A 25,383-nucleotide genomic window follows, 5' to 3' on the forward strand; every position below is an offset into this window, starting at 1 on the left:
TGGGGGTGACTGGGTGACGGGCACTGAGGGGGGCACTTGACGGGATGAGCACTGGGTGTTATTCTGTATGTTGGTAAATTGAACACCAATAAAAATTAATTTATTATTTAAAAAAAAAGCCACCGTGGTCCAGCCGAATCGATCTATCCTGCAGGGTTTCTAGGAACGAAGTCAGGGGACCCCAGCGAGGCTTGGTTGTTTGCACCGTCACTAGTTAGTATGGAAAATGCTCTAGAAGGGCAGATCGACGGCAGGATTCCGTGTGAATTTTGCCAGAGAACACGGACTTCGTTGTGCTGAGGTCGCAACCAACATCGAATTCAGATGATGAAGAAGAGCCAGGGTAGGGTGTGGAACCATAAAAGCACTGTATGTGTTAGGGGCTGGCACTATGAATCTCTTTGAAATAATTCTTTTCTTTCATAATACCGACTTTTTTGGTGCAGAAGATTTGCTTTCTCACAGCCCTCCTTTCTTCTAGGATCGTATTACCCGTATCATCTTCATCCCTCTGCCCTCACCTCCTCCCCCACGAGGTTCTCTCTTTTTTTTTTTAATAAATTAATTTTTATTGGTGTTCAATTTACCAACATACAGAAAAACACCCAGTGCTCATCCCGTCAAGTGCCCCCTCAGTGCCCGTCACCCATTCACCCCCAGCCCCCGCCCTCCTCCCCTTCCACCACCCCTAGTTCATTTCCCAGAGTTAGGAGTCTTTATGTTCTGTCTCCCTTCCTGATATTTCCCACACATTTCTCAATACAAAGAAAAGGAAAAATATCAGATAGGCCCTTCTTCCAGCCTCCTAAAAGCACTAGAGTGGAGGCTGCCTCCCAGCGTTGTTCCTAGGGTTCCTTGGGTGCCCTCACCCACAAGTGGCACCATGTTGGGCAGGGGCACTTGCACTAGACTTGACTTGTGGTGTGACTTCTAGAGATTCCAGTTAGTCTCTCCCTAAGGCCAGCCTCTCCATCGGACCCAATCAACATCTTCATCAAAACATCAAATTTCAGAGTTTGAAGGACAGGAGGAGAAAAAGTAAAGGAGATCTTAATTTATCCTACTAAAAGCCAGTATTATTCTTATTTTACAAACAATGAGGCTCAAGGAATTTAAGCAGTTTGCTTTAGACATATTTAGCCAGCCAGAGGGGAAACTGGCACTCAAAACTAGTCTGACTCTCCTCCAAAAAATGCCTACTCCATCATACGTGTTCTATGACAAGAAGGTGTTGCAGTTAGAAGCAAAATATGTGGCCATGTAAAAGTCTCTGTGTGAAGAACGGAAGGGGGAACATGAGAGTAGGGTGTTCTGGAAGAACAAAAGTAAAAGAAAGGGTAATCTAAAGCTTTATTGAGCTGTTTTTCTTTCCAGTCACATGACCAAGAGTATGAAGACTGGAAACTTTTCTTGTGGCCTGCGTCAGTATAGATCCAGAACTGTCAGTAATGATTTAAGAGGATGCTGGAAGTAGTTGGGAGAAAACAGCACCTGACCGGCTCCACCAGAAATTCTCAAGTGGAAAACACCTAAACTGGATCAGAGGGCTATGAACAAATGTTAGGCCGGCCACTCAAAAGATGAATGGTTGTTTGAAAGGTGGATAGGAAGTAGAAAGAAACTGGCTCTTACCTATGTCCAGCTTGATCCTGTGCCTGGTGTTCTTGTCTCTGCCACGTTAAAGATGGCAGTGTGTCACAACAGAACAAAAGTGCCAGATGACACAAGAGAGGGTTTGTATATAACCTGATTCATTTGTAAAAGGAAGTCATTAGTCATCAGTTACCGTTGTAAGATGTGTGTTTTTTTCGTAAGCTAGGATGCCAAGATCTATAAAGAACTTATTAAACTCAACAGCAAAGAAACAAACAATCCAATCATGAAATGGGCAAAAGACATGAAGAGAAATCTCACAGAGGAAGACATAGACATGGCCAACAAGCCCATGAGAAAATGCTCCGCATCACTTGCCATCAGGAAAATACAAATCAAATCCACAGTGAGATATCACCTCACACCAGTGAGAATGGGGAAAATTAACAAGATGTGGAGAGGATGTGGAGAAAGGGGAACCCTCTTGCACTGTTGGTGGTGGGAGTGGGAACAGGGACAACTACTCTGGAAACCTGTGTGGAGGTTCCTCAAAGAGTTAAAAATAGATCTGCCCTACGACCCAGCAATTGCACTGCTGGGGATTTACCCCAAAGATACAGATGCAATGAAACGCCGGGACACCTGCACCTCGATGTTTCCAGCAGCAATGGCCACAATAGCCAAACTGTGGAAGGAGCCTCGGTGTCCATCGAAAGATGAATGGATAAAGATGTGGTCTATGTATACAATGGAATATTCCTCAGCCATTAGAAACGACAAATACCCACCATTTGCTTCGACGTGGGTGGAACTGGAGGGTATTATGCTGAGTGAAATAAGTCAATCGGAGAAGGACAAACATTATATGGACTCATTCATTTGGAGAATATAAAAAATAGTGAAAGGGAATAAAGGGGAAAGGAGAAAAAATGAGTGGAAATATCAGAAAGGGAGACAGAACATGAGAGACTCCTAACTCTGGGAAATGAACAAGGGGTGGTGGAAGGGGAAGTGGGCAGGGGGTGGGGGTGGCTGGGTGGCGGGCACTGAGGGGGGCACTTGATTGGATGAGCACTGGGTGTTATGCTATACGTTGGCAAATTGAACTCCAATAAAAAAATAAAATAAGCTAGGATAATTTGTAATTTATAACAACCCATCTGGCCATCATAATTTATAATTGTATCAACAATGATAGTAATGTATTTGTTTACATTTCTCAGATCTCCCAAGACAATCTAATTTCAGCTAATTTGTACCATAAACCCCTGAAAACCTCAGACATTTTATTTTAGTATCCAAACTATGTCTCCCCAGTTGCCTCCTGTTCCAAATGGTGTACTCATCTTTAAATCAAGTGAGGTGCCCAATCTGCAAGTTGAAATACAGCAGCTATAATAAAACCTCACTAACTGGGGGCACCTGGGTGGCTCAGTGGTTGAGTGTCTGCGTTTGGCTCAGGTCATGATCCTGGGGTCCTGAGATTGAGTCCCGCATCGGGCTCCCTATGTGGAACCTGCTTCTCCCTCTGCCTGTGTCTCTGATTCTCTTTCTGTGTCTCACATAAACAAATAAAAGTCTTAAAAAAAAAAAAAAACCTCACTAACTGATACTGATTGGAATGAAGCCAATCTAAATTGTTCAAAGGTATAATCTGATAATAGTTCAAAAAGTGTTGTCATCACTTAACACTAAGTTTCAATGAAGAAAGCATTCTCTTTCCTGTGGAATGTTCATAGGCAAAAGCCATTCTTTTTTCCAGTTACCCATTGCTCTGTATCAAACACCCTAAAATTAGTGGCTGAAAACAGCAGCAAGCATTTGCTCTGCTCCACACGGAGGGGTGGCGGGGGGCTGGGATCATGGGCAGGCTTGCTCATTCACTTCTAGTGCTTGATGCTGGCTGTCATCCGGGAATTCAGGTGCCCAACCACCTACACATGGCCTACATTGCTGATTGGCTTCTTTGTAGCACAGAGGTTGAGTTCCAAATGAGTATGACCCAACAGAAAGAGCCAGACAGAAGCTGCATTGCCTTCTCTTTAAATGAAGTTTTTAATTTTAATTTTATTTTTTAAAAGATTTTATTTATTTATTCATGAGAGAGACAGAGAATGAGGCAGAGACACAGGCAGAGGGAGAAACAGACTCCATGCAGGGAGCCTGATGTGGGACTCGATCCGGGGACCCTGGGGTCACACCCTGAGCCAAAGGCAGGCGCTAAATCGCTGAACCGCTGAGCCACCCAGGCATCCCAAGTTTTTTTATTTTTAAATACTTGTAGATTCACAGGTGCTTGTATGAATTCAGAGAGATCACATGTACTTCCCCCACACCCCATGTTACCCAATGGTAACATCTTATAAAACTATATTTAGAAAAGTATTATACCTGGGGTCCTGACTGTCTCAGTCGATAGGTTTGACTTGATCTTGGGTTTTTTGTTTGCTTTTTTTAAGGATTTTATTTATTTATTCATGAGGGACACAACAGAGTGAGGCAGAGACATAGGCAGAGGGAGAAGCAGGCTCCCTGTAGGGAGCCCGATGGGGGACTCGATCCCTGGAACCCTGGGATCACGCCCTGAGCCAAAGGCAGATGCTCAACCACTGAGCCAATCAAGGGTCCCTTATCTTGTGGTTTTAAATTCGAGCCCCACGTTGGATATAGACATCACTCAAAAATAATAAAATATTTTTTTAAAAAAGTGTTATATCGTATCCTACTGATATTGACACAGTCAAGATACAGAACACTCAGAATCCTGTCCCTTTATTGATACAATTATCACTGTACCATATATTATACAAGGTATACAAAATATATACTTTGCAACCAAGTGTATACAATACACACTTCTATTACCACAAAGATTCCCTATGTGGCCCTTTGTAGCTACAAGCAATCCTCCCCTGCCATGCTGTCCTTCACCCCTGGCAATCCCTCATATATTCCTGTATCTATAATTCTGTCATTTCAGGAATGTTATGTAAATGGAACCATAGACTACATGACCTCTTGGGACTAGCTTTTCCTACTCAGCATAATTCTCTAAAGATCCATCCAGATTGTTGTGTGTATAAATAGTATGTTTCTTTCTTTCTTTCTTTCTTTTTTTTTTTTAGATTTTATTTTATTTATTTATTCATGAGAGACACACAGAGGCAGAGACATAGGAAGGGGGAGAAGCAGGATCCTTGCCCGGAGCCCGATGTGGGACTCGATCCCTGGACTGGGATCACGCCCTGAGCAGAAGGCAGACACTCAGCCGCTGAGCCACCCAGGCATCCTGAGTTTGTTCCTTTTTATTGCTAAATAGCATCCCATAGTACCAATGTGCCATATTGTTCACCCACTGCAGGACATGGAGTTGTTTCTAGTTTGGGCTATTATGAATAAACTTCTATGAACATTCACGTACCAGTATTTACAAGAACATATAGTTTCCATTTCTTTGCAATAAATGCTCAGGGGTACAATTACAAGGTGATTTGTTTAGTTTTTTTGGCCACTATATATCCTTTGTAAGGACACAGTTGCTCATACCTTTTACATTAATTTTCTCTTCTTTTTCTTTTTCTCTTTTTTAATGTCAAAGTTTGAGAGTTCTTTATACATCTAGCTAATAACCCTAATAACCCGCTGGTGGGTATGTGGTTTGTAAATATTTCCATCAATCTATAGCTTGTGTTTTCATCCTTTTTGTGAGGTCTTTCACAAAGCAAACATTTTTAATTTTGATGAAGTCCAACTTATTGAACTTTCCTTCTGTGGTTTCTCTTTTCCATATCAATTCTAGGAATTCTTTTATTAGCCCTACTATTTGAATATTTTCTCCTGGAGGTTTTTATAGTTTTACAATTTATGTTTAAAATCTATTATCCAGGAACGCCTGGGTGGCTCAGTGGTTGAGCGTCTACCTTCAGCTCAGAGTGTGATCCTGGGGTCCCGGGATCAAGTCCTGCATCGGGCTCCCCACAGGGAGCCTGCTTCTCCATTTACCTACATCTCTGCCTCTCTGTGTGTGTCTCATAAATAAATAAAATCTCTTAAAAAATAAAATCTCTGATCCATTTTTAGTTAATTTTTGTATGAGAATGAGATTTAGGTAGAATTTCTTCTCTCTTTTTTTTTTCCCTCTCCTTCCTTCCTTCCTTCCTCCCTCACTTTCTTCTTTCTTCCTTTTATTTATTTTTTGCCTATGGATGTTCGATTGTTTCAGCACCATTTGGTGAAAAGGCTACCTTCCCTTCTTTGAATTGCTTTTACATCTTTGTCAAAAACCAGTTGGGCATATGTATGTGGCTCTGTTTCTGGTTTCTCTGTTCTGTTCCACAGATCTGAGTTTTCATCAGTGCCACATAATGTTGGTGAATAAACTGTATGATGTCTTGTTATCAGTTGAGTAGACTGGTTCCTCCCACTTCATTCTTCTCTTTCAAAATTGTTGTAGCTATTCCAGTTCTTTTGATTCCCATAAAAATATTGGGATAATCTTGTCTGAATGTGCAAAAAAATACATGCTGGGATTCCTTAAGGAATTGCCCCGAAGCTGTATGTCAGTCGGGGGAGAACTGACATACAGCTATTGCTATTGCTGAGTCTTCAAATCTGGGGATGCAATATGCTTCTCCAGTTAGGTCTTTGATTTGTTTTATTAGTGTTTTGTAGCTTTCAGCGTCTGTGTTTTGTTAAACTTATGCCCAAGTATTTTGGTTTTGGGGGAAGTGCATGTAAGTGGCGTTGTATTTGTCATTTTATTGACCGCATGTTTGTTGCTATGAAGAAACGCAATGGATTTTTGTATGCTTACCTGGTATCTTGTGACCTTACATGAGTCCGTGTAAGTCTAGGAATTCTTTTGCTGATTCCTTGGAATTTTCCACATTGTCTGAAAATGGGACTATTTTATTTCCTCCTACCTGATCTTTATGTTTTTTGTTTCCCTTTCTGACCATATTATAATTCTTAGAATTTCCAGGGCTATTTTGAATATAGTGGTGGGAATGGGCATTCTTGTACCTTAATCCTGATCGTAGAGAGATAACATTTAGTGTTTCACTGTCAAAAATGGTATCACCTGTAGTTGTTTCCTTCCTTTTTTTTTTTTTTTTTTTTTTTTTAGGAGAGGGAGGAGGGAGTGGCACCTGGGTGGCTCAGTGGCTGAGCATCTGCCTTTGGCTTAGGTCATGATCCTGGGGTCCCTGGATTGAGTCCTGCATCAGGCTCCTGGCAGGGAACCTGCGTCTCCCTCTGCCTATGTCTCTGCTTTCTCTCAGTGTCTCTCATGAATAAATAAATAAAATCTTAAAAGAGAGAGAGAGAGAGGGAGGGAGGGAGGGAGGAGGGGCAGAGGGAGAGAAAGAATCTTAAGCAGACTCCACATCCAGTGTGGAGCCTAACACCAGGCTTGATCTCACAACCATAAGATCACAAACTACACCAAAATTAAGAGTCCAATGCTTAACCAACTGAGCCACCGAGGCACCCCAGTACTTGTTTATTTCATATATTCCTTATCAAGTTGAAGATGTTCTCTTCTATTTCTATTTTTCTGAGAGATTTTTGTCATGATTATTTATTGATTTTTATCAAATCTTTTTTCTGCATCGATTGATAACGATCATGTGATTTTTCTTCCTTAGACTGTTAATATGGTAGATTGCATTGACTGGCTTTCAAATTTATACCCTTGAAATAAACTCTACTTAGTTGTGGGTGACAAATGGTTTTAGTATATTGCTGGATTCTAACTGTTAATATTTTGAGGTTTTTGGTGTATAAAATTGTGAAAGATAGTTGGTTTGTGGTTCTCGCTCTTTCTCTCTCATTCTTTGTAAACTATCGTTGTATGGTTTTGGTATCAGGAAAATAGCAGCTTCATAAAATGAAGCATTCTATCCTCTTCTACTTTCCAGAAAAGATTGTACAATATTGGTGTTATTTCTTCTTTAAAAATTTGGTAGCATTTTCTAGTTTATTAGTAAACTGTATTATGTTTTAAATTTCTGATTTCAATTGTTCATTGCTGATGTGTAAGACAGTCACTGACTTTCGTATGGTAACTGTGTGTCCTGGAACCTTCTTATCATTGCTTATTAGCTCCAGGAGGCTTTGTTGTCATTGATTCTTTGGGATTTTATACATAGTACAATCAGGTCATCTGTGAATAAAGATAATTTTATTTCTTTCTTCCCAATTAGTATCACTTTTACATCTTTTTCTTGTCAAATTGCATTAGGTAAGACTTCCGGTATGATACTGAAGAGGTGAAAGCAGACATCTTTCCTTGTTTCTGATCTTAGCAGGAAAGCATCAAATTTCTCGCCATGAAACACATTAGCTGTAGGCTTTTGTAGATGTTCTTTATCAACCTGAGGAAGTTCCCACTATTCCTAGTTTGCTGAGAGTTTTCACAAATGGGCATTGGAATTTGTCAAATGCTCTTTAGACATCCATTGATATGATAATATAATTTTTTTCTTTTTTGCCATACTGGTGTTATTACATCAATAAATTATATCAATTAATTCTTAAGGTTGAGCCTTGCATGTCTTGTATAAGTCTCACTCCTCTGCTGATTATCAATCTGTATATTTTCATTGTAATAAACCATAACCATGAACATAACAGTTTTCTGACGTCTTTGGATCTTTTATAAAATTACTGAACCAGGAGGTCTTTGGGACCTCCAGAACTTGTGCCTTGTAACAGCACTGCCTTTGTTTGTTTTTGTTTTACCATAGCCAGAGTCTGTAGACCTTTTTCCTAATCTTGGCTTCATTTAAAGCCAGCAGCCTATTCTGTTGCCCTGTAAGTGGGCTAAAATAGTAGATCCAGAAACTAAAGAGACAGCACACCTCCTTCTTCATAGTGAGGCACAGAAGATTCAATAATTTATCTCTTGCTTTGGATCAGATGTCCTGGTTTAGTGGGCTGCTGACTCTTCATTGAGTTGACCTATCATGTGAAATGTGTGTCTACCATGACTTCTAATGTCATGGTTACTTCTTGCTCACCTGGCCTGATTAGCCAGGGCAGGTGAGCCCTGACAAGGGCTCTGCCCTTCTGACAAGGGCAACGTCAGAAAACTGTTATGTTCATGGTTATGGTTTATTACAGTGAAAATATACAGATTGATAATCAGCAGAGGAGTGAAACTTATACAAGACATGCAAGGCTCAACCTTAAGAATTAATTGATATAATTTATTGATGTAATAACACCAGTATGGCAAAAAATCCACTGACAGCGTGGATTAATGTGATGGTCTGTAGGAAGTACAAATAGACCAGACTTTTTCTATCTGTATTTTATCAAAACAAGAGAGTGTTAATACAGTCTTGGGCAAAACTAAAAATACATATATATACTATCATCTATTCCATGTGAGTTGAACTGCTTATGATCCCCTTTTCTGATCATGATCAGATATGATCCCCTTTGCTGTCACAGTGGCAGCAAAGGACACATCAATCCAGTCATTGCCCACATACCATGTACCTGGGGCAGTGCTAATTTGCTCTAGCAGAGATATCTCACTGTGATATCGGAAGCGGCACACAGGCTGCAGTTGGGTCTACCACTTGGTTTGACTTTGCGGAAGTCAACAGCTGTTCTTCAGGCTTATTAGCTTTCTGCAGGGGTCAACTGATAAATTAAATGCATATATGACAGAGACCATTTTTCCTGTATTCTTTAGATCCTTAATGATTGTACTAAATTATATTTGTGCTCCCTCACTTAAGTCAATGAAAAGTGGGAGCAGAGTTCTCTGAAGACTTACAGCACTGAGGAGATAAAAACTTGACCTTAGGATTTGAAAGGGGACATGGCATCAGTCAACATCCCTAGCTTTCAGTTGGGACTAAATTCTGAAAGTGGAGCAGACCAGAGGTAGACAGAGCCTCCTGTGGCTCAATCTCAAGTGAGCTTTGTCCCTGACTGACTTAAGATGATCTGATTGCACTCTATCAAAAAAAAAAGGGAACTCCTCTCCCTGGAGGGAAACAACAAAATCCAGATGTTGATGTAGGGGATAAAGCAATCACCACTTTTTCATGTAAAATGCAAGAATGATGCCTAAGCCAGGCCGCCCCTCTGAGCGCCTGAACATACAAACCATTTGTATTTGACTGCCAAGGCCTTTGGATTCTCCCTCTGTTAGTAAATGAGTCCCAGTCGAACTGCCCTACAAGGGAGACACCAGGTGGAAGGGACCTCCTGAGGCCTGAGGTCAGCTCCAGCCCAGCCAGGCTTAGCAACAGGTCAACCGTGGCTTTTGCTTGGAAGGGCTGCATTAGTGGCTGCATCCGGCAGGCGGCGACGTAGTACCAGGAAATGGCCCCTCTGGGTGCTGCAGCTGCCTTTCTGCCTTTAACCAAAACTGGGATTTTCCTTTACTCTTTGGAAATTCTATATTGTTTTTGCTGGAATCGTCAGAGGGGGCAGGGAAATGGTTTGGAGACAAGCTACATGTCCCACATGAAGCAGTTCATTCACAGGAGAATCCTCTGTGGCACTCAGGAGATGGGAAGAGCAGGGATACATCCCATCAACTCCCCAACACCAATACCTTAAATCCATCCAAAGCGGCCATCCACAGGATTACTTCAGTTTTCCTCCCCAACCTCAATCTTTTTTTTTTTTTTTTAAGATTTATTTATTCATGAGAAACACACAGAGAGAGGCAGAGACATAGGCAGAGGGAGAAGCAGGCTCCCTGTTGGGAGCCCCATGTAAGACTGGATCCCAGGGCTCTGAGATCATGCCCTGAGCCAAAGGCAGACGCTGAACCCCTGAGCCACCCAGGTGCCCGCCTCTAACCTTAATCTTGCCTAACCCTCATTACTTGAATTAAACTGCCTTTCTTCCCATTCAAGGGCAATGCAAATCAAGGGCTCCATCCAGGAGCCCAAGAGATTTAGGGTGGTGGGGTAAGGTTACAGAGAGTGGGAAGGGAGGGCAGAGGAGGAGAGAACACAGAGTTGTCACTGTTTCCCTCCTTTGTCCTCTCACTCCAGGGTCAGCACCTAAGCCCCAGAGTTGTCCTGTATATCTCTCAGTGTCTGGGAAGCATCAGGGCCCAGGGACCCTCTCCTGCCCTTACACAAGCTGCCTCAGCTCCACCCCTCAGTCCTTGGGAAGCTTCCCATGCTCCTGGGCCCAGAACCTTTTTCCTCTTCTGGGACAAGGTAGTTTGGTGATTTGGGTTGCCTGACTTCAGCAGGGCCGTAAGTCTAAGTCCTCCCTCTTGTATTCACATAAGTGTATATGGCCTTTGGTCCCTCCGGGGGACAAGGTGATCTCAGCTTCATCTCTAATTATCTTTCTAGTGGTTCTCAGCAGCTGAGGTTTTGGTAGAGAGGACTCAGGGCATCAGGGGTGAGGACGGAGAGGAAGGTCACAATACACTTTTATTTTGGTTTTGAGTAGCTGGTGGTAGTTTGTGGTCGACCATGTGACTTTTTGTGTTTTAGTTGTTCCAAAGCTAGTTGCAGTGAGCACCCTGGACAGAGTCCCGAGGTTTAGTGGAATCACGGGATTGGACAGACCTGGGGGCTTTTCAGATCTGCACATCTTCCTTTTCTCCTTCTTCTCCCCCACCCCCAAGGCCTTCTTTCTAGTATGTGTTAAACCTCTCTCTCCTTTCCCTGGTAAGGAAAGGTATGGCCTCAGTCTTTGGATTTAGGGACCACCCTAAACCCAGGATGGTCTCACCTAGAGATCTTCAGCTTAACTACATCTTGCAGATTCTATTTCCAAAACAGTCACATCCATGTTCACAGGTACTGGTGGTTACCATTTGGACATACCTTTTTGGGAAACCAGTTCAAGCTACTACAATCTTTAACTTTTTCTGTTATGTTACCCAAATATCAATCTATTTCCTCCCATAAGGGAGTCCTGCCTAATATTTCCCTGTGTTTCTAGTCTCCTCTCTTAATTTCAGAAGTTCCAAGACCACAAGAACTATAAAGATAATTCAGTAGCTTTATTCTTTTGACAGAATCCAGACTGATACTGTAAGTACAGACACATCCAAGGCAGCTCAAATTTCATGAATAAATCCCATTAATCCCCTAAAGAATACCAGGCATTCCAACACTATTAGTAGGCCTACAATCCAAAAAACTGACAACACAAAACACTAGTGAGGATGTGAAGAGCCAGGAACCCTCATTCACTGCTGCTGGGCAGGCACAATGACATGGCCACTCTGGAAGACAGTTTGGCAGATTCTTACAGAGTTAAAAACAATCTCACCATACAGTCTAGTAATAATACTGTGAGGTATTTACCCAATTGAGTCAAGAACTAGGTTCACACAAATATTTGTATGCAGATGCTTATAGCAGCTTTATTCACAATCACTTAACACTGAATGAAGCAAGTAAGATATCTTCCAAAAGGTGAATGAATGCACAAACTGCAGTGTGTCCATACAGCAGAATGTTACTCAGTGGCAAAAAAAAATGTGAGCTCTCAAGCCATCAAAAGAAGCAGAGCAACCTTAGTTAAATATTGCTAAGTGAAAGAAGTCAAACTGAAAAGGCTCCATACTGTATGATTCCGCTCCATTGACATTCTGGGAAAAGGCAAAACTATAAAGATAGTAAAAGGATCCGTGGTCCCCAGGGACTCAGGGCGGGGAGGGAGGGATAAGCAGATGAAACCCAGGGGACTCTGAGGCTGGAGAAACAATTCTATACAATATTGTAATGGTGGAGACATGATATGCACTTGTTAATGCCTGCTGAACTCCCAGCATGGGCAGAGAACCTTGATACATGCAAATTTAAAAAGAAGTATTCATTTATTTACTTTTAGAGAGAAATTGTGAGCAGGGGGAGGGGCAGAGGAAGAAGGAGAGGATCCTCAAGCAGACTGTGCACTGATTGTGGAGGCCGAAGCAGGGCTCGATCCCAGGACCCCCGACACTATGACCTGAGCCAAAATCAAGAGTCGGTCACTTAGCCAACTGAGCAACCTAGGTGCCCCAATGTATGCAAAATTTTAAGTATCACTTAGGTTTGACAAGTGAAAGGAAAGAGGACAGACTATGACAAGAGAACCCTACTGCATTGTAAATGTACAAAACTCCTCACATGATGGTGAGGAAGGATAGGTGCTGACCCCAGTGACTCTGGGAGAGAGTCTGCAAGACTAAAGGCAAAAGAGACGACACCCATACATTGTATTGTAGTTGATAACGTTATTTCCCACCCCAGTGCAGGTGAATAACTCTGATGCCGCTTTGTATGAATATTGAATTAAGCAATTAAGTGGATGGGAGATGGTAGGAGCCACATTTCTCACTGTTGGCCTAGGAGTTCACGGATAAGTTCAACGGCAGAGGCAAAAATGATCCATGTGGTACTGGACTGGAGTGGGAGACATCGGTAAGAATGTTCAATTTATTATCATATAGATAGCTACAAACAGGAATGTTTGTAGACATATATACCTATATAGGTATCTATCTAGATATATCTGTAGTCCTCCCCTTTATCTGTTTCAAGACCGCTAGGGGATGCCTGAAACTATAGATGGTACCAAACCCTATATATGCTCTGTTTTTCCTATATGCACATACTTGTGATAAAGTTTAATTTGTAAATTAGGCACAGTGAGAGATTAACAATAAGAACAACTATAACAATGTACTGGAATAAAAATTATGTAAATGCCCCCCTCCCTCTCTCAAAATACCTTACTGTACCATATAGTCTTCTTCTTGTTATGATGATGTGAGATGATAACATGCCTCCCTGATAGGATGAAGTGAGGCGGATGACATAGGCACTGTGACTCAGTGTTAGGCTGCCATTGACCTTCTTGCAATAAGTCAGAAGGAAGATCATCTGCTTCCGGACTGCATTTGACCACAGACAGGCAACTGAAGCCCCAGAAAGCAAAGCCAAGACTGTACTGGGGAGGATGACTGTACATGAGTTAATACACACACACACACACACACACACACACACACACACACACACATATTTCTTTTCTCTGTCTGCTGAGTGAGCATAAAAGAAATAACACTCAAATGCAACAAGCATACCTAGTACCCAGACTTGGTTTCTTATCTTTTTTTTTTTTAAGATTTTATTTATTTGAGAGAGAGAGAGCACAAAAGAGAGCACAAGTGGGGAGAAGAGCAGAGGGAGAGGCAGAAGCAGACTCCTCCCCGAGGAAGGAGCCTGAGGAGGTGCTCAGTCCTTGGACCCTGGGATCATGACTTGAGCTGAAGGCAGACGCCCAACCAAATGAGACACTCAGGTGCCCCCAGATCTTGGTTTCTAACACTGTTCTCCATTAAAGTAACCAGGGTTCCTTGGAGAAATGGCTGATTCTAGGGCTGGGGCAGGAAATATATAGGAGGAGCCTGGAGCATCCTGTAGGACTGCAACTAAAAAGTGCTAAAAAAAAAAAAACTAGGAGACAACACTCCAATAGGAATATGTCAAAGGGGGCACAAGAACCCACCAAAGGGCTCCCAATGACCAGAGCTGGAACAATTTGGCCAACACAATATAGTAGTATTGGATTACAACTCGGTAGATCTATGAGTCCATATGGTACAAATAAGTGGGTGAGAAGAGGCAAATCTCCCATGCGGAAGTACTCCATATAGAATGTGTAGATACCACAGGAGTTTCCAACATAAGGAAGGGGAACACAACTCCCCACTCCTTAGGTGTGGGTTGTGCATAAAAACTTCCTTCCAATGAGTACATAATAGAAAGGATGGAGAAAGAGCAACTTTACTGCAGAGATCAACACCACTTTCGCCAGCATTTCAAAGCCAACACCAAGTCATGAATCGTGTGGATAATATGTGCCATTGAAATGATATGGTGAGAAGGCACTTTGCCCCCTGGCTTTACTCTCCAAACCCCACAACCCCAATCTAGTTATCAGACAAATTCCTACAGAAGGACCTGACCAGGACTCTTCCTAACTGTCAAAGTCATCTAGTCAAAGTCTGAGAAACTTCAACAGGCAAGAGGAGCCTCAGGAGACATAACAAGTAAATGTAATGTGCTGTGCTGCATGCAATCCTAGGACAAAAAAGGTAAAAAATAAGGACATAAGATCATAATCCTATGATTTTTAAGATATTCTCTTTGCCTTAATAGCCTATAAATACAGGAAGAGCAATGTTACCCTCTGAATTTTAGAACACATATGTCCTGAGTTTTAGTAATATGAGCATTTTGGAAATGCTAAAGATTTTGCGTAAGATTATTTATTTTTTTAAAATTTTATCTATTTATTCATGAGAGACACACATAGAGAGGCAAAGACACAGGCAGAGGGAGAAGCAGGCTCCCTCCTTGCAGGGACTCCATCCTGGGATCACACCCTGGGCCAAAGGCAGATGCTCAACTGCTGAGCCACCCAGGCATCCCTGTAAGATTATTTCTAACCAAGCATTTAGTTCCTCAGTTAAGACTAACAGCAGCCCTGAGTGGTGCTACTGAATGACCCACACGTTTCCTAAGCACTTACTTTCCACCTTCCAGACACTGGGGATCATGAGATGAACACATGTTACATCTTGCCTTCAAGCAACTGAACTTAGGGGAAGACACAGAAGATAGGGGGGGAAAAACCCACACACAACGGTGACACTAGTGCTAGTGTCGTAATCCCATCGCTCCTCCCATTGCTCAACTTTAAAATAGGGGTAACAGTCCACTTGTTAGGATTATAGTTTTCATGTGTTTTGAGCAATGGTGCATAGTAAGTGCTCCATAACAGTAATTTTTTAAATGAAATTAACCATTTTACAATTTAGGAAATGATCCCCACTGCCTATGGAATAACAACGCTGTGGGTAATCCCCTAAGTGTGTAAACACACTGAATTCTCACTATCCTCAATCCTCAACACTCATCATTTCCACATCTTCCTGACTTATACATTCTTCTATAAACCACTGTCTGTGGTTTTTCTTCATATCACGAAGGATGGAGTCCATAGTACAGCCAAACTCAACAATGTGAGATAACCCAGTCTGGCAATTAGAAGCAAAGCCAGCGGTGTGCATGGCCACCAGTGAACCTTTTGCATCGAACACCGGGGAACCAGAAGCCCCAAAGTAAAAAGAGGTGTCATAGGTAATCACATCCGGATTTTGAGCTATGTCCTGGAAGCTTCTTTGGGTGTACATATGGATATATTGCATACCATAATCACGGCCTTCTCCCTCTCCAACCTGAAGATGGTCCTGAAATTTCCCTACTCGCTGATCCAGAGGGATCACAGTACAAGCGTCACTAGACTTTACCTCTCCATACGGATGGCCGATGATATATATCAGGCCACTAAGCGGTGCAGTTGCAGCCCTATGATAGAGTCCCAAAGGCACTTGTTGTTCATTTGCCTTCAGTTTCAGAACAGCATAATCAAGAGTTGCATCAGATACCTCAAACAAGGGCTCAATGAAGAAGCAGTTCTCTTCTTTCTCGGGGGGCTCTTCATAACTAAATGTCACCCTTGCGCACTGACTAATTATGTCTGCCCACCTACTGGGGTCAATTCCTTCGCCCACAATGTCATTTATCACGTGCCGACAAGTTAAAATGAATAACTTACTAAAAACAAAGCAGGTAGCAGAACCCCTATTCCCATTGTTGTTCCATGTCAGGTACCCCACGGAATCACTCAGATGGGAAAGAAGCTTGTGCATTTTAACCGGGGTAGAGTTTTTTGTCAGTTTCCCAAACTTTACCTTATGCAGTTTAAATAAGGACGCTTTGCTCTTTTTATGTTCCAACTCTTTCTTGAAGTTTTCTCTGACTTTTTCACTTTCTTTCTTCAGACTGGGGTATTGAGCCACAATTTCTTCTCTCACCACGCAAATGTTTCTTTTCTCGGACTCCAAATTCTGAGCAGCTCCTGCTTCGGAGCCTGTTCTTTTCTCAACTTCCACCTCAAAGAGCTCGCCCTCTAGGTTGTCAACGGTCTGTGTGCTTTCTAGAATGGAGTCCAGGTTCTTGATGAGTTTCCAGTTTTCTTTCTCCAGAAAGGAGAGAAACCTGCCATCCTTGCACACGGCGTCCCTGATGGTTTCTCCTTTGAAAGCGTAGACGCAGAGTTTGCACCCTTCTTTGTGAAGTTTCCTGCGCTTAATGAGCCTCTTCTTGCTCTTCCCAATCGCGTGAATATAAAATTTGACACAATCAGGGGATACCTTGCCATGCCGGCCAGATACCAGACTCCCTTCTCTCTGCCTACTTTTACTCTGGGCAAATGTGATTAGCACACGACAGCTTTCAGGAAAGCAACTGAGGGGCATTCCAAGATTTATGTATCCTTCAATACCTTCCGTGCCAAGCACTAGCATTTCTTTGCCTTGCTGAGTTTTTATCTCCTTTTTGACAGCCTCTAGGGTGTTGAGTGCTCCATATAAGCTATCCCCTCCAGTATGCGTGAGCACGTGTTTCCTGTGGCTTACATCCAAGGTGATGTAAATTGTCTTATTTGGGGGCACAGTCTGGTCTTTGAGTCCTTGAGCCTGGGTGTTAGTTATATCTTTTGGATCTCTTTTAGAGCCCATCTTCATTTGAGGAGTATTGGAATTATTCTCTTGGTTTTTATCGACCTAAAAATAAGTGTGAAATGTTTTAAAATTATGAATACAACCTTACACAAGGAGGATTCATCAAATAGCAGAAATCCCCCCCCCCCCAATTAAGAGCATTTGATTTCTACACCTAAGTGAAGCATCTTCCCCAAGTCATGGTCATCATGGCACAGGTGTCAACAGATATGAGTTCATATGGTGGCAATGTCACTTGCTGGTAAGGGAAATAAGGCAGGATTGTTGCAAAGATTGGGTGTAATGTCATGTGTGACAATACCTAGCACGATGACCAGTACATTAACAGATTAATTTTTATTTTCCTTCTTTATGATGGTGCTAACATTCTGGATAAAAAAAAAAAAGGAACCGAAGATAATATAAGTTTACTCTGGGCATAACATAACAAACTCTCAAAGAGCATCTCTTCAGCCCAATGTTGTCAAAAACATCCCTGTCACAGGTCCTGTTGGAACACTGTAATAGATTTCCAATATTCAAAAGATTCTTGGGCAGATACATTTTCAAAAAGGGAATTGGTTAGTACAAGTTTATTATCTGGCTTGTTACGATGTAGGACAAAGAAAAGTATAACAAGGCTTGTCTTGGCTTTCCTAGATACCTGGATATCCGAGTTACAACCAGATGAAAGAAATCAAATAAAAGCTTTTATGGTGCATCCTCAAATTCTCAAAATTCTCACACTTCTTCTTGATAAATCCAACGAGCATTTCAGATACAGGAAAGACTATGACAGTTTGCTATGATAACAGAGGCCCATTATTACAAAGAGCCCTGACTTAGTGTCAGTAAATATAAGTGCAAGGCTTCCCACCACTTCCGTCTCCAGCAAGAAGTCATTTCTCTCTCCTCATAAATGAATTGAGGAAAATAAAACCCTCCCTCCTTGCCTACCAAGTTTATGGTAAAGATTATTATTTTATTTTTTAAAGATTTTATTTATTTATTCATGAGAGACACAGGGAGAGAGAGAGAGAGGCAGAGACGCGGGTAGAGGGAGAAGCAGGCTTCATGCAGGGAGCCTGATGTGGAACTGGATCCCACATCTCAGGATCACATCCTGGGCTGAAGGTGGCGCTAAACTGCTGAGCCACCTGAGCTGCCCAAGATTATTATTTTAAAATGTGTTTCAGAAACTAGAAAGCACAATAGAAATGTAGGTTACTATTGTGATCAAATAGATTATCCATATTTGGAGCAGTATATATTTTCATGCTATGAAATAGTATGAATTTTTTCATTCTGTAGCTGACTGTAATAATTATAGTAAATTTTGGTTGTTGTTGTTGTTCAAGAAGTGTTATGATCCATTTCTACCTGAAGGCTGTTTTGATACAGCCAAGATTTGTATTAAAGCTAAAAGAATAAAGCAGATGAGAAAGATTTTAACGTAATATCCTCAATCTACAAGGAAGTAGTTTCTCAGCAGGAAGCACTAGGACACCCAGTGTCAAGGAAAGCTATGTGTCATATCGGGACATTCCGTCAACAGTATTTACAAACATACCTGAGGAAAATAGTGCTCAATCTTCATATTACTCTTCTCATCAAATGCGATCCTCTGTGATCTGCGCTTCTTAGGGCTCATGATGACTTGAAGATGAGTAGACAGTTCAGCTGAAACACTAATTTCAGAAAGGTTCAAGTTAGAGTAGTATTTTCATAGCTATGTTAATTGTACAGAGGATAACATTGACAGGGACCCCACATCCCACCCATCCCCTTCGGCTCCAGTGTTTCTTCAGAGATGTTAACTCGGCAAGTAGGCAGTTCATCCAACAACAACAATCACCTTGACGATAAAAGCTCCCTTTCCTAGAACACTGTGTCAGGTACTATACTAAATACTTTACAGAAATCATTTCCAGATGCCGATTCTCCCAGATACCATGCAAAGCTTATATATTTGCTTTTTGCATGTGAAGAAAATACTAACTCAGAGAAGGCAGGTGACCCTCAAGGCCAGAGCCATGTGGCAGAGATGGAATTCAAATGCAGGTATAGAGACACCTGGGGGCTCAGTGGTTGAGTGTCTGCCTTTGGCTCAGGTTGTGATCCCGTGATCCCAGGGTCCTGGAATCGAGTCCCACACTGGGCTCCCCGCAGGGGCCTGCTTTTTCCTCTGCCTGTGTCTCTACCTCTCTCTCTCTCTCTGTGTCTCTCATAAATAAATAAATAAAAATCTTCAAAAAAAAAAAAAGTAGGTATAAATGTCCCACAGGTGGGTTTCTAGTTTGAGAATTCAAGTGTGTTCTACTTACACTAGATGTTAAAATCTGGCCCTCATTTCAGGTGACGACACCACAGGGGTGGTAAGGTTACAAGGGAAGGGATGGGGAAAGAACCATAAAGACAAAATAATCTTGGAAGGAGGGTGTGCCTGGGAAGATACTCATGAAGTTTAGTTGCTGCTTGGTTTTTGTTGTTGTTGTTGTTTAAAGGGGTATTTTTCTTTTGCCTTTCCTCTGATGTCTCCTCAGAAAAGAATGAACTATGTAAAGTAAAACAGCAAAATCTTCATCCATCATAAGTAGAACAAAAGCCATAGAGGATAGCAGGTTTCTATTTTCAGTATCCCAACATGTACCACGACGCCTGGCATGTGGCAAGCTCTCAATAAAGACACATTTGTAAAGATCCCATGAACAAATGGAGTATGCACATGATTTACATGTGCATTATCCTAAGTGCATTTTTATATAAATTATGTCATTGAATTCCTCCAACTCTGTGTGGAACTCATAATATGCCTATTTTACTAATTAAAAACTTGAGCATCCAGAGAGATTAAACTATTTACTCAAGATCACAAAGCTCCACAGAGTACACTTTTGATTATGAACATTTTCAAATAGGAACAAAATTTTTAAAAAGAGAATAGTATAATAAATCTCCATATGCCTATCACATAGAATTGATGATTATTCGGGATCCCTTTGGCCCAGGGCGCAATCCTGGAGACCCGTGATCGAGTCCCACGTCAGGCTCCCGGTGCATGGAGCCTGCTTCTCCCTCTGCCTGTGTACTCTGCCTCTCTCTCTCTCTCTCTGTGTGATTATCATAAATAAATAAAAAATAAAAATTAAAAAAAAGAAAAAAGAATTGATGATTATTCATTTTCTGATAAATTTGCACCATCTCTCGATTTTCCTAGATTATGTTACACTTAGAGGCATCATGACATTTTATCCCTAATTATCTCTTTCCAGCTTTACACATTAAGAACTTTCTCTTGTGTAATCACAATACTAATGTATTCAGACGAAGATCCAATTGAGGTGCACAAGTTGTCTTTAATTATTATGTCTCTTAACTTTCTTTTATTCTAGAAAAAGCCCTGATTCACTGAAGAGAACAGAGCTGCCTGCAGAATGTTCACCTCCTGGGCTGCTGCTTTGTGTTGCTGTTTAACTTGCGCTCTGGCCCATCTGTTTCTTGCCAGTACAAGTTCTCTAAACACTTGACTATTCTCCTAACCATTTCATTGTGGAGCAGGAGCTGTGGCTTCATTCTTTTAAAGCTTTACTTAATTATTCATGAGAGACACAGGGAGAGAGGCAGAGATATAGGCAGAGGGAGAAGCAGGCTCCCTGAGGGGAGCCTCACGCAGGACTCAATCCCAGGACCACGACCAGAGCCAAGGGCAGATGTTCAACCACTGAGCCACCCAGGTGCCCCTGTGGCTTCATTCTTTACTGGTAATAAGCTACCCAGGAAATCTAGGGCCTTTAAGCCTAACTCTCCTGTTTGTAAAATGAGGTAAAGAATCTGAAGGTGCTGCCTCCATGTGAGTTTTTATAAGACCACTTGGGTTCAAACCATTGACGAGTTGCTTGAACTTGGGCATGTTAATTGGCTGCTGTCTATCTCATTGTCCACACCTCTAAGATGGGAGGAGATGGAACCTGCCACCCTTCTTGTGAAGATTAAAAAATACAATGCATGAAAAGCCTTTAGAGAAAATGCTCTGCATCACTTGCCATCAGGGAAATAAAAATCAAAACCACAATGAGATACCACCTCACACCAGTGAGAATGGGGAAAATTAACAAGGCAAGAAATAAGAAATGTTGGAGAGGATGCGGAGAAAAGGGAACCCTCTTACACTGTAGGTGGGAATGTGAACTGGTGCAGCCACTCTGGAAAACTGTGTGGAGGTTCCTCAAAGAATTAAAAATAGATCTGCCCTATCACCCAGCAATTGCACTGCTGGGGATTTACCCCAAAGATACAGATGCAATGAAACGCCGGTACAACTGCACCCCGATGTTTCTAGCAGCAATGTCCACAATAGCCAAACTGTGGAAGGAGCCTCGGTGTCCATCAAAAGATGAATGGATAAAGAAGATGTGGTTTATGTATACAATGGAATATTACTCAGCCATTAGAAATGACAAATACCCACCATTTGCTTCGACGTGGATGGAACCGGAGGGTATTATGCTGAGTGAAATAAGTCAATCGGAGAGGGACAAACATTATATGGTCTCATTCATTTGGGGAATATAAATAATAGTGAAAGGGAACAGAAGGGAAGGGAGAAGAAATGGGTAGGAAATATCAGAAAGGGAGACATAACATAAAAACTCCTAACTCTGGGAAATGAACAAGGGGTGGTGGAAGGGGAGGAGGGCGGGGGGTGGGGGTGAATGGGACATGGGCACTGAGGGGGACACTTGATGGGATGAGCACTGGGTGTTATTCTCTATGTTGGCAAATTGAACACCAATGAAAAATAAATTTATTATTTAAAAAAATTAAATGGAAAAAAAAAAGAAAAGCCTTTAGAACACTGCTTGGCACATCACAGGTTGATTCACATACCAGTAAATATTACTACTATTACTACTACTATTACTAGTATCAATATCAATATACTTACCACAGGGATACTTTTCAAACAGTGGAGGACCTAGGGAAACAAAAATGGATACATATCATTGGGCTGTGTTGTAAGATCCTTCAGGGCAAGAACTAACTGCCCAACAACTAAGAGATTCTGGGGTTTTAGTGTTTCCCTGGATGACGACCCAATCTTAGGGACTTTGAGAGAGGACCCAAGTGACTCAGGGTCAGAAAAGGGAAACGAAGGGGATGGAAAGAAATGTGGATCTTGCACTACACTGGGATAAACTTGAGTATTCACAGTGGCAAGGGGCAAGAGATTAAGAAAACATCTCACCATTACACACACACACACACACACACACACACGCACACACACGCACATCATTTCTAGTATCCAGTGTGAGTCACGTTAAGGCAGATATGAAGTGTCCTCAGCTAGCCATCTGGTTCCAGCCTCCTCTTAGGGTTGGAGAAGGTTCTGCTAAACCACTTGCCCCCCCCCGCCCCCCCCCCCCATCTTCAGTGATGAGGTAAGGACATACCTGTCCTTTTCCTGCCATCCATTTCCTGCCTACCTGGGGCTCTCCATAGAATTCCTCCCACACTCACCTCTCTCTCCACCCTTCCTCATCCTCTCTGCTCTCCCCTCCTCACCCTCCCCTTCTCTCTCCTCCTTCTGGCTCTCCTCCTCCCTCCTTCTCCCCACCCTCCCCTTCTCTCTCCTCCTTCTGGCTCTTCCCCTCCCCCCTTCTCCCCACCCTCCCCTTCTCTCTCCTCCTTCTGGCCTTTCCCCTTCCCCCATCCCCTTCTCTCTCCTCCTTCCAGCTCCCCTTCTGCCCCTTCCTCTCCCCCTTCTCCCTCTTCTCTCCGTCCACTGGGGAGCACGTGGGAGGGACAGAGCCAGATCCCCGGCTGATCCCAGGCCTCCTGCAAGGGCCCCACGCGCCCCCGCCCAGCCCCGCAGGCCCCGCGCTCACCCGCTGCTCCAGGGCCCGCAGCACCTCCGCAGCCCAGCACCCGGGACTTGAATCCAGCGCCCAGCGCGGGTCCGCGCCTTTGGGAAGCCGCCGAGGCCGCCGCGCTCTCCCGGGAGGCTGGTCCGGACGGGAGGCCCCGCTGAGGTTCGGGAAGGTCTCCGCGCTGGCCGTCGCGCGGCTTCCACTTTCACAACCCTTGCGGCTTCCAGCAGCCCCGCCCCTGCTTTTTGGGCGCCCGCGGAGCAGGCCTGGGGGACCTCGGTCCTCCCGCAAGACTCGGTATCCCCGCCCCTGGCCTTCTGAGAGGCAGACGCCTGCCTCCCGGTGATCTTTTCTCCTACCAAGTACAGCCACAGCTGACAAGGGGAGAGACCAACTGTTCCATTGCTAACGAGGCAGGATTTACCAAGCTTAGATGTTTTCAAGTTTTGGTCAGGTAATCAGAAGGATGCCTTAAACGGTTTCTTTACTCCCAAGGACAAAATAAACTCAGCACTCGGGGACACTCAACAACAAGAGAAAACCCTGGAGCTGAACTTCATGCCAGATTCACTTTTCCCACCTTTGAGTTCAGTGAGCACCGAAAGTTCAAGGGACTCAGAGGAACACTGATTTGGAGTTGTGGCAGCAAAACTGACTACCGGGACCAGTTGCTGGGCCTCCAAGGATGTTGCTGGGGCCTCCAAGGATGTCAAATGCTGGCTCCCAGAAATCCCAACAGAACCATCTGTTGAGGGGCACCTGGGTGGCTCAGTGGTTGAGCGTCTGCCTTCAGCTCAGGGCCTGATCCTGGGGTCCCAGCATAGAGTCCCTCAGCGGGGTCTCCACGGGGACCCTGCTTCTCCCTCAGCCTATGTCTCTGCCTCTGTGTGTGTGTGTGTGTGTCCTGAATAAATAAATAAATAACATCTTTAAAAAAAAGAACCATCTGTTGATAAGACAAAGCTAAGCTTACTGCTTCTTGAGGTTCTAGGGGAACAGAATTTTGGTAGTGTCTCAAAAGGGGAGAGCAAGGTTGGGCTATTTATTGAGATTCTGAATTCTGTTTTAAGTCAGGTCTTTAATGTGGGGGATTGTTTAGGATAGGGTAAACACTGGGTGACAGTTTAGGATTGGTGGACGACAGGCAAGGATTTTTCAAGAAGGTTTGGGATGTAAGCTGTGCTCTGATGTTTTCAATGGAAGAGCGTTTGCGTCTTTGAGGAAGTTATTGGAATAAGCAATAAAGATATTTGCAATCTTCATGTCCCTGGGCAAAAGTTTGCTGGGATAGTGAATTTATGTGGATGAAAACAGTATGAGAAGTCCTATTAATGTAGTTAGCAAGCTATGTGAATGTAGATGGCTTCGGCTCTCTTAATGTTGAACATGCTTGAGAACATAATCATCATTTTTTCATTTGTCTCTTAGAATATTGAGTATTTTATCCTGGAAAGAGGCTCACTCACGAAAACACACTTGCCATGATTTGTCACACACAGCATTCAGACACATTTTCGTAAGAAAATGTTCTTATGAAACATTTTCATAAAGTTACTTAACATTGGGTCTTATAAAGCACATCAGTTTTAAAAATTAGAACCCGCTCCCCCCTTGGGCACTGCAAAAGAAGTGCACATTGCATCATCTTATTCTGTTCTTTTTTTTTTTTTTTTTTAATCTTATTCTAAGTTGCCAGGGCCAGACCTCCATCCTTTAAGGAAACAGCCGTATGGGTTTGTTTGGTTTTTTTCCTGCCCAACCCCCCCCCCCCAGCCTGAGATTTTCCGGCATCATGTCCCTGCCAATGAATTTTCTCTAAACTCTAAATCAGCTGCAGATCCAAAGGGGTAACTCACCGAAGAAGAGCTCGTCCCAAACCTAGCAGGACTCGCAGGACTCGAGACTTTGCTGGGGGTGAGGGTGGGGGGGTCTTTGCCAGCCGCCACAGGAATTCCGCCTTCCGCGCAAGTGTCAGTGCCTCTGGCCAATGGGCGTGGAGATCCCGAGTCGCTTTGCTCTCATTGGTCGGCTGCTCTGCTACTGCGGAAGCCGATTGGCCGCGCTCCCGCCGCCGAGCGGAGCGCGGGAAAGGGTGAATGTGGACCTTGGCGCGCGGGGTGTGCACGATCCCCGGCCGCGGTCGGGCCGCGGGAGCCCGCGCTTCCTCCCTGCCTAGTGGTTCAGAGTCGCGGCGACCGGGAGCAGGACCGGACTCACCAGGCCGCTCGCGGCCATCACTGCCTGAATCCGCGAGGCCGAGCCAGCGGGGGGCGGAGCGGGAGGCGGGCCTCGGACGCGAGCCAAGGAGGCTGCCCCCGTCCTTGCGCAGGAACCCGCGGTGGGCGAAGACGCGCCTCCCGGATGCCC

At 43.4% G+C, this 25,383-nt stretch overlaps 1 protein-coding gene across 2 annotated transcripts; it reads right to left on the reverse strand.

Annotated features, from left to right (window-relative positions):
• Positions 1 to 11,606: 11,606 nt before the first annotated feature.
• FAM111A (FAM111 trypsin like peptidase A) lies at positions 11,607 to 24,972 on the reverse strand. Of its 2 annotated transcripts, none has more exons than XM_041774234.1 (4): positions 24,873 to 24,972; positions 22,092 to 22,121; positions 18,717 to 18,834; positions 11,607 to 17,209 (listed from the first exon to the last, which is right to left on the reverse strand). In XM_041774234.1, the coding sequence occupies exons 3-4, from the start codon at positions 18,795 to 18,797 to the stop codon at positions 15,482 to 15,484; spliced, it is 1,809 nt and encodes a 602-aa protein (XP_041630168.1). In that variant the 5' UTR covers positions 18,798 to 18,834; positions 22,092 to 22,121; positions 24,873 to 24,972; the 3' UTR covers positions 11,607 to 15,481. The 2 variants fall into 2 exon arrangements, with proteins under 2 accessions (XP_041630168.1, XP_041630167.1); XM_041774233.1 differs by lacking the exon at positions 24,873 to 24,972 and adding an exon at positions 23,035 to 23,577.
• Between the last annotated feature and the right edge of the window lie 411 nt (positions 24,973 to 25,383).

The sequence above is a fragment of the Vulpes lagopus genome, chromosome 11 (assembly GCF_018345385.1).
Source record: "Vulpes lagopus strain Blue_001 chromosome 11, ASM1834538v1, whole genome shotgun sequence".
Classification (NCBI taxonomy): Eukaryota; Metazoa; Chordata; class Mammalia; order Carnivora; family Canidae; genus Vulpes; species Vulpes lagopus.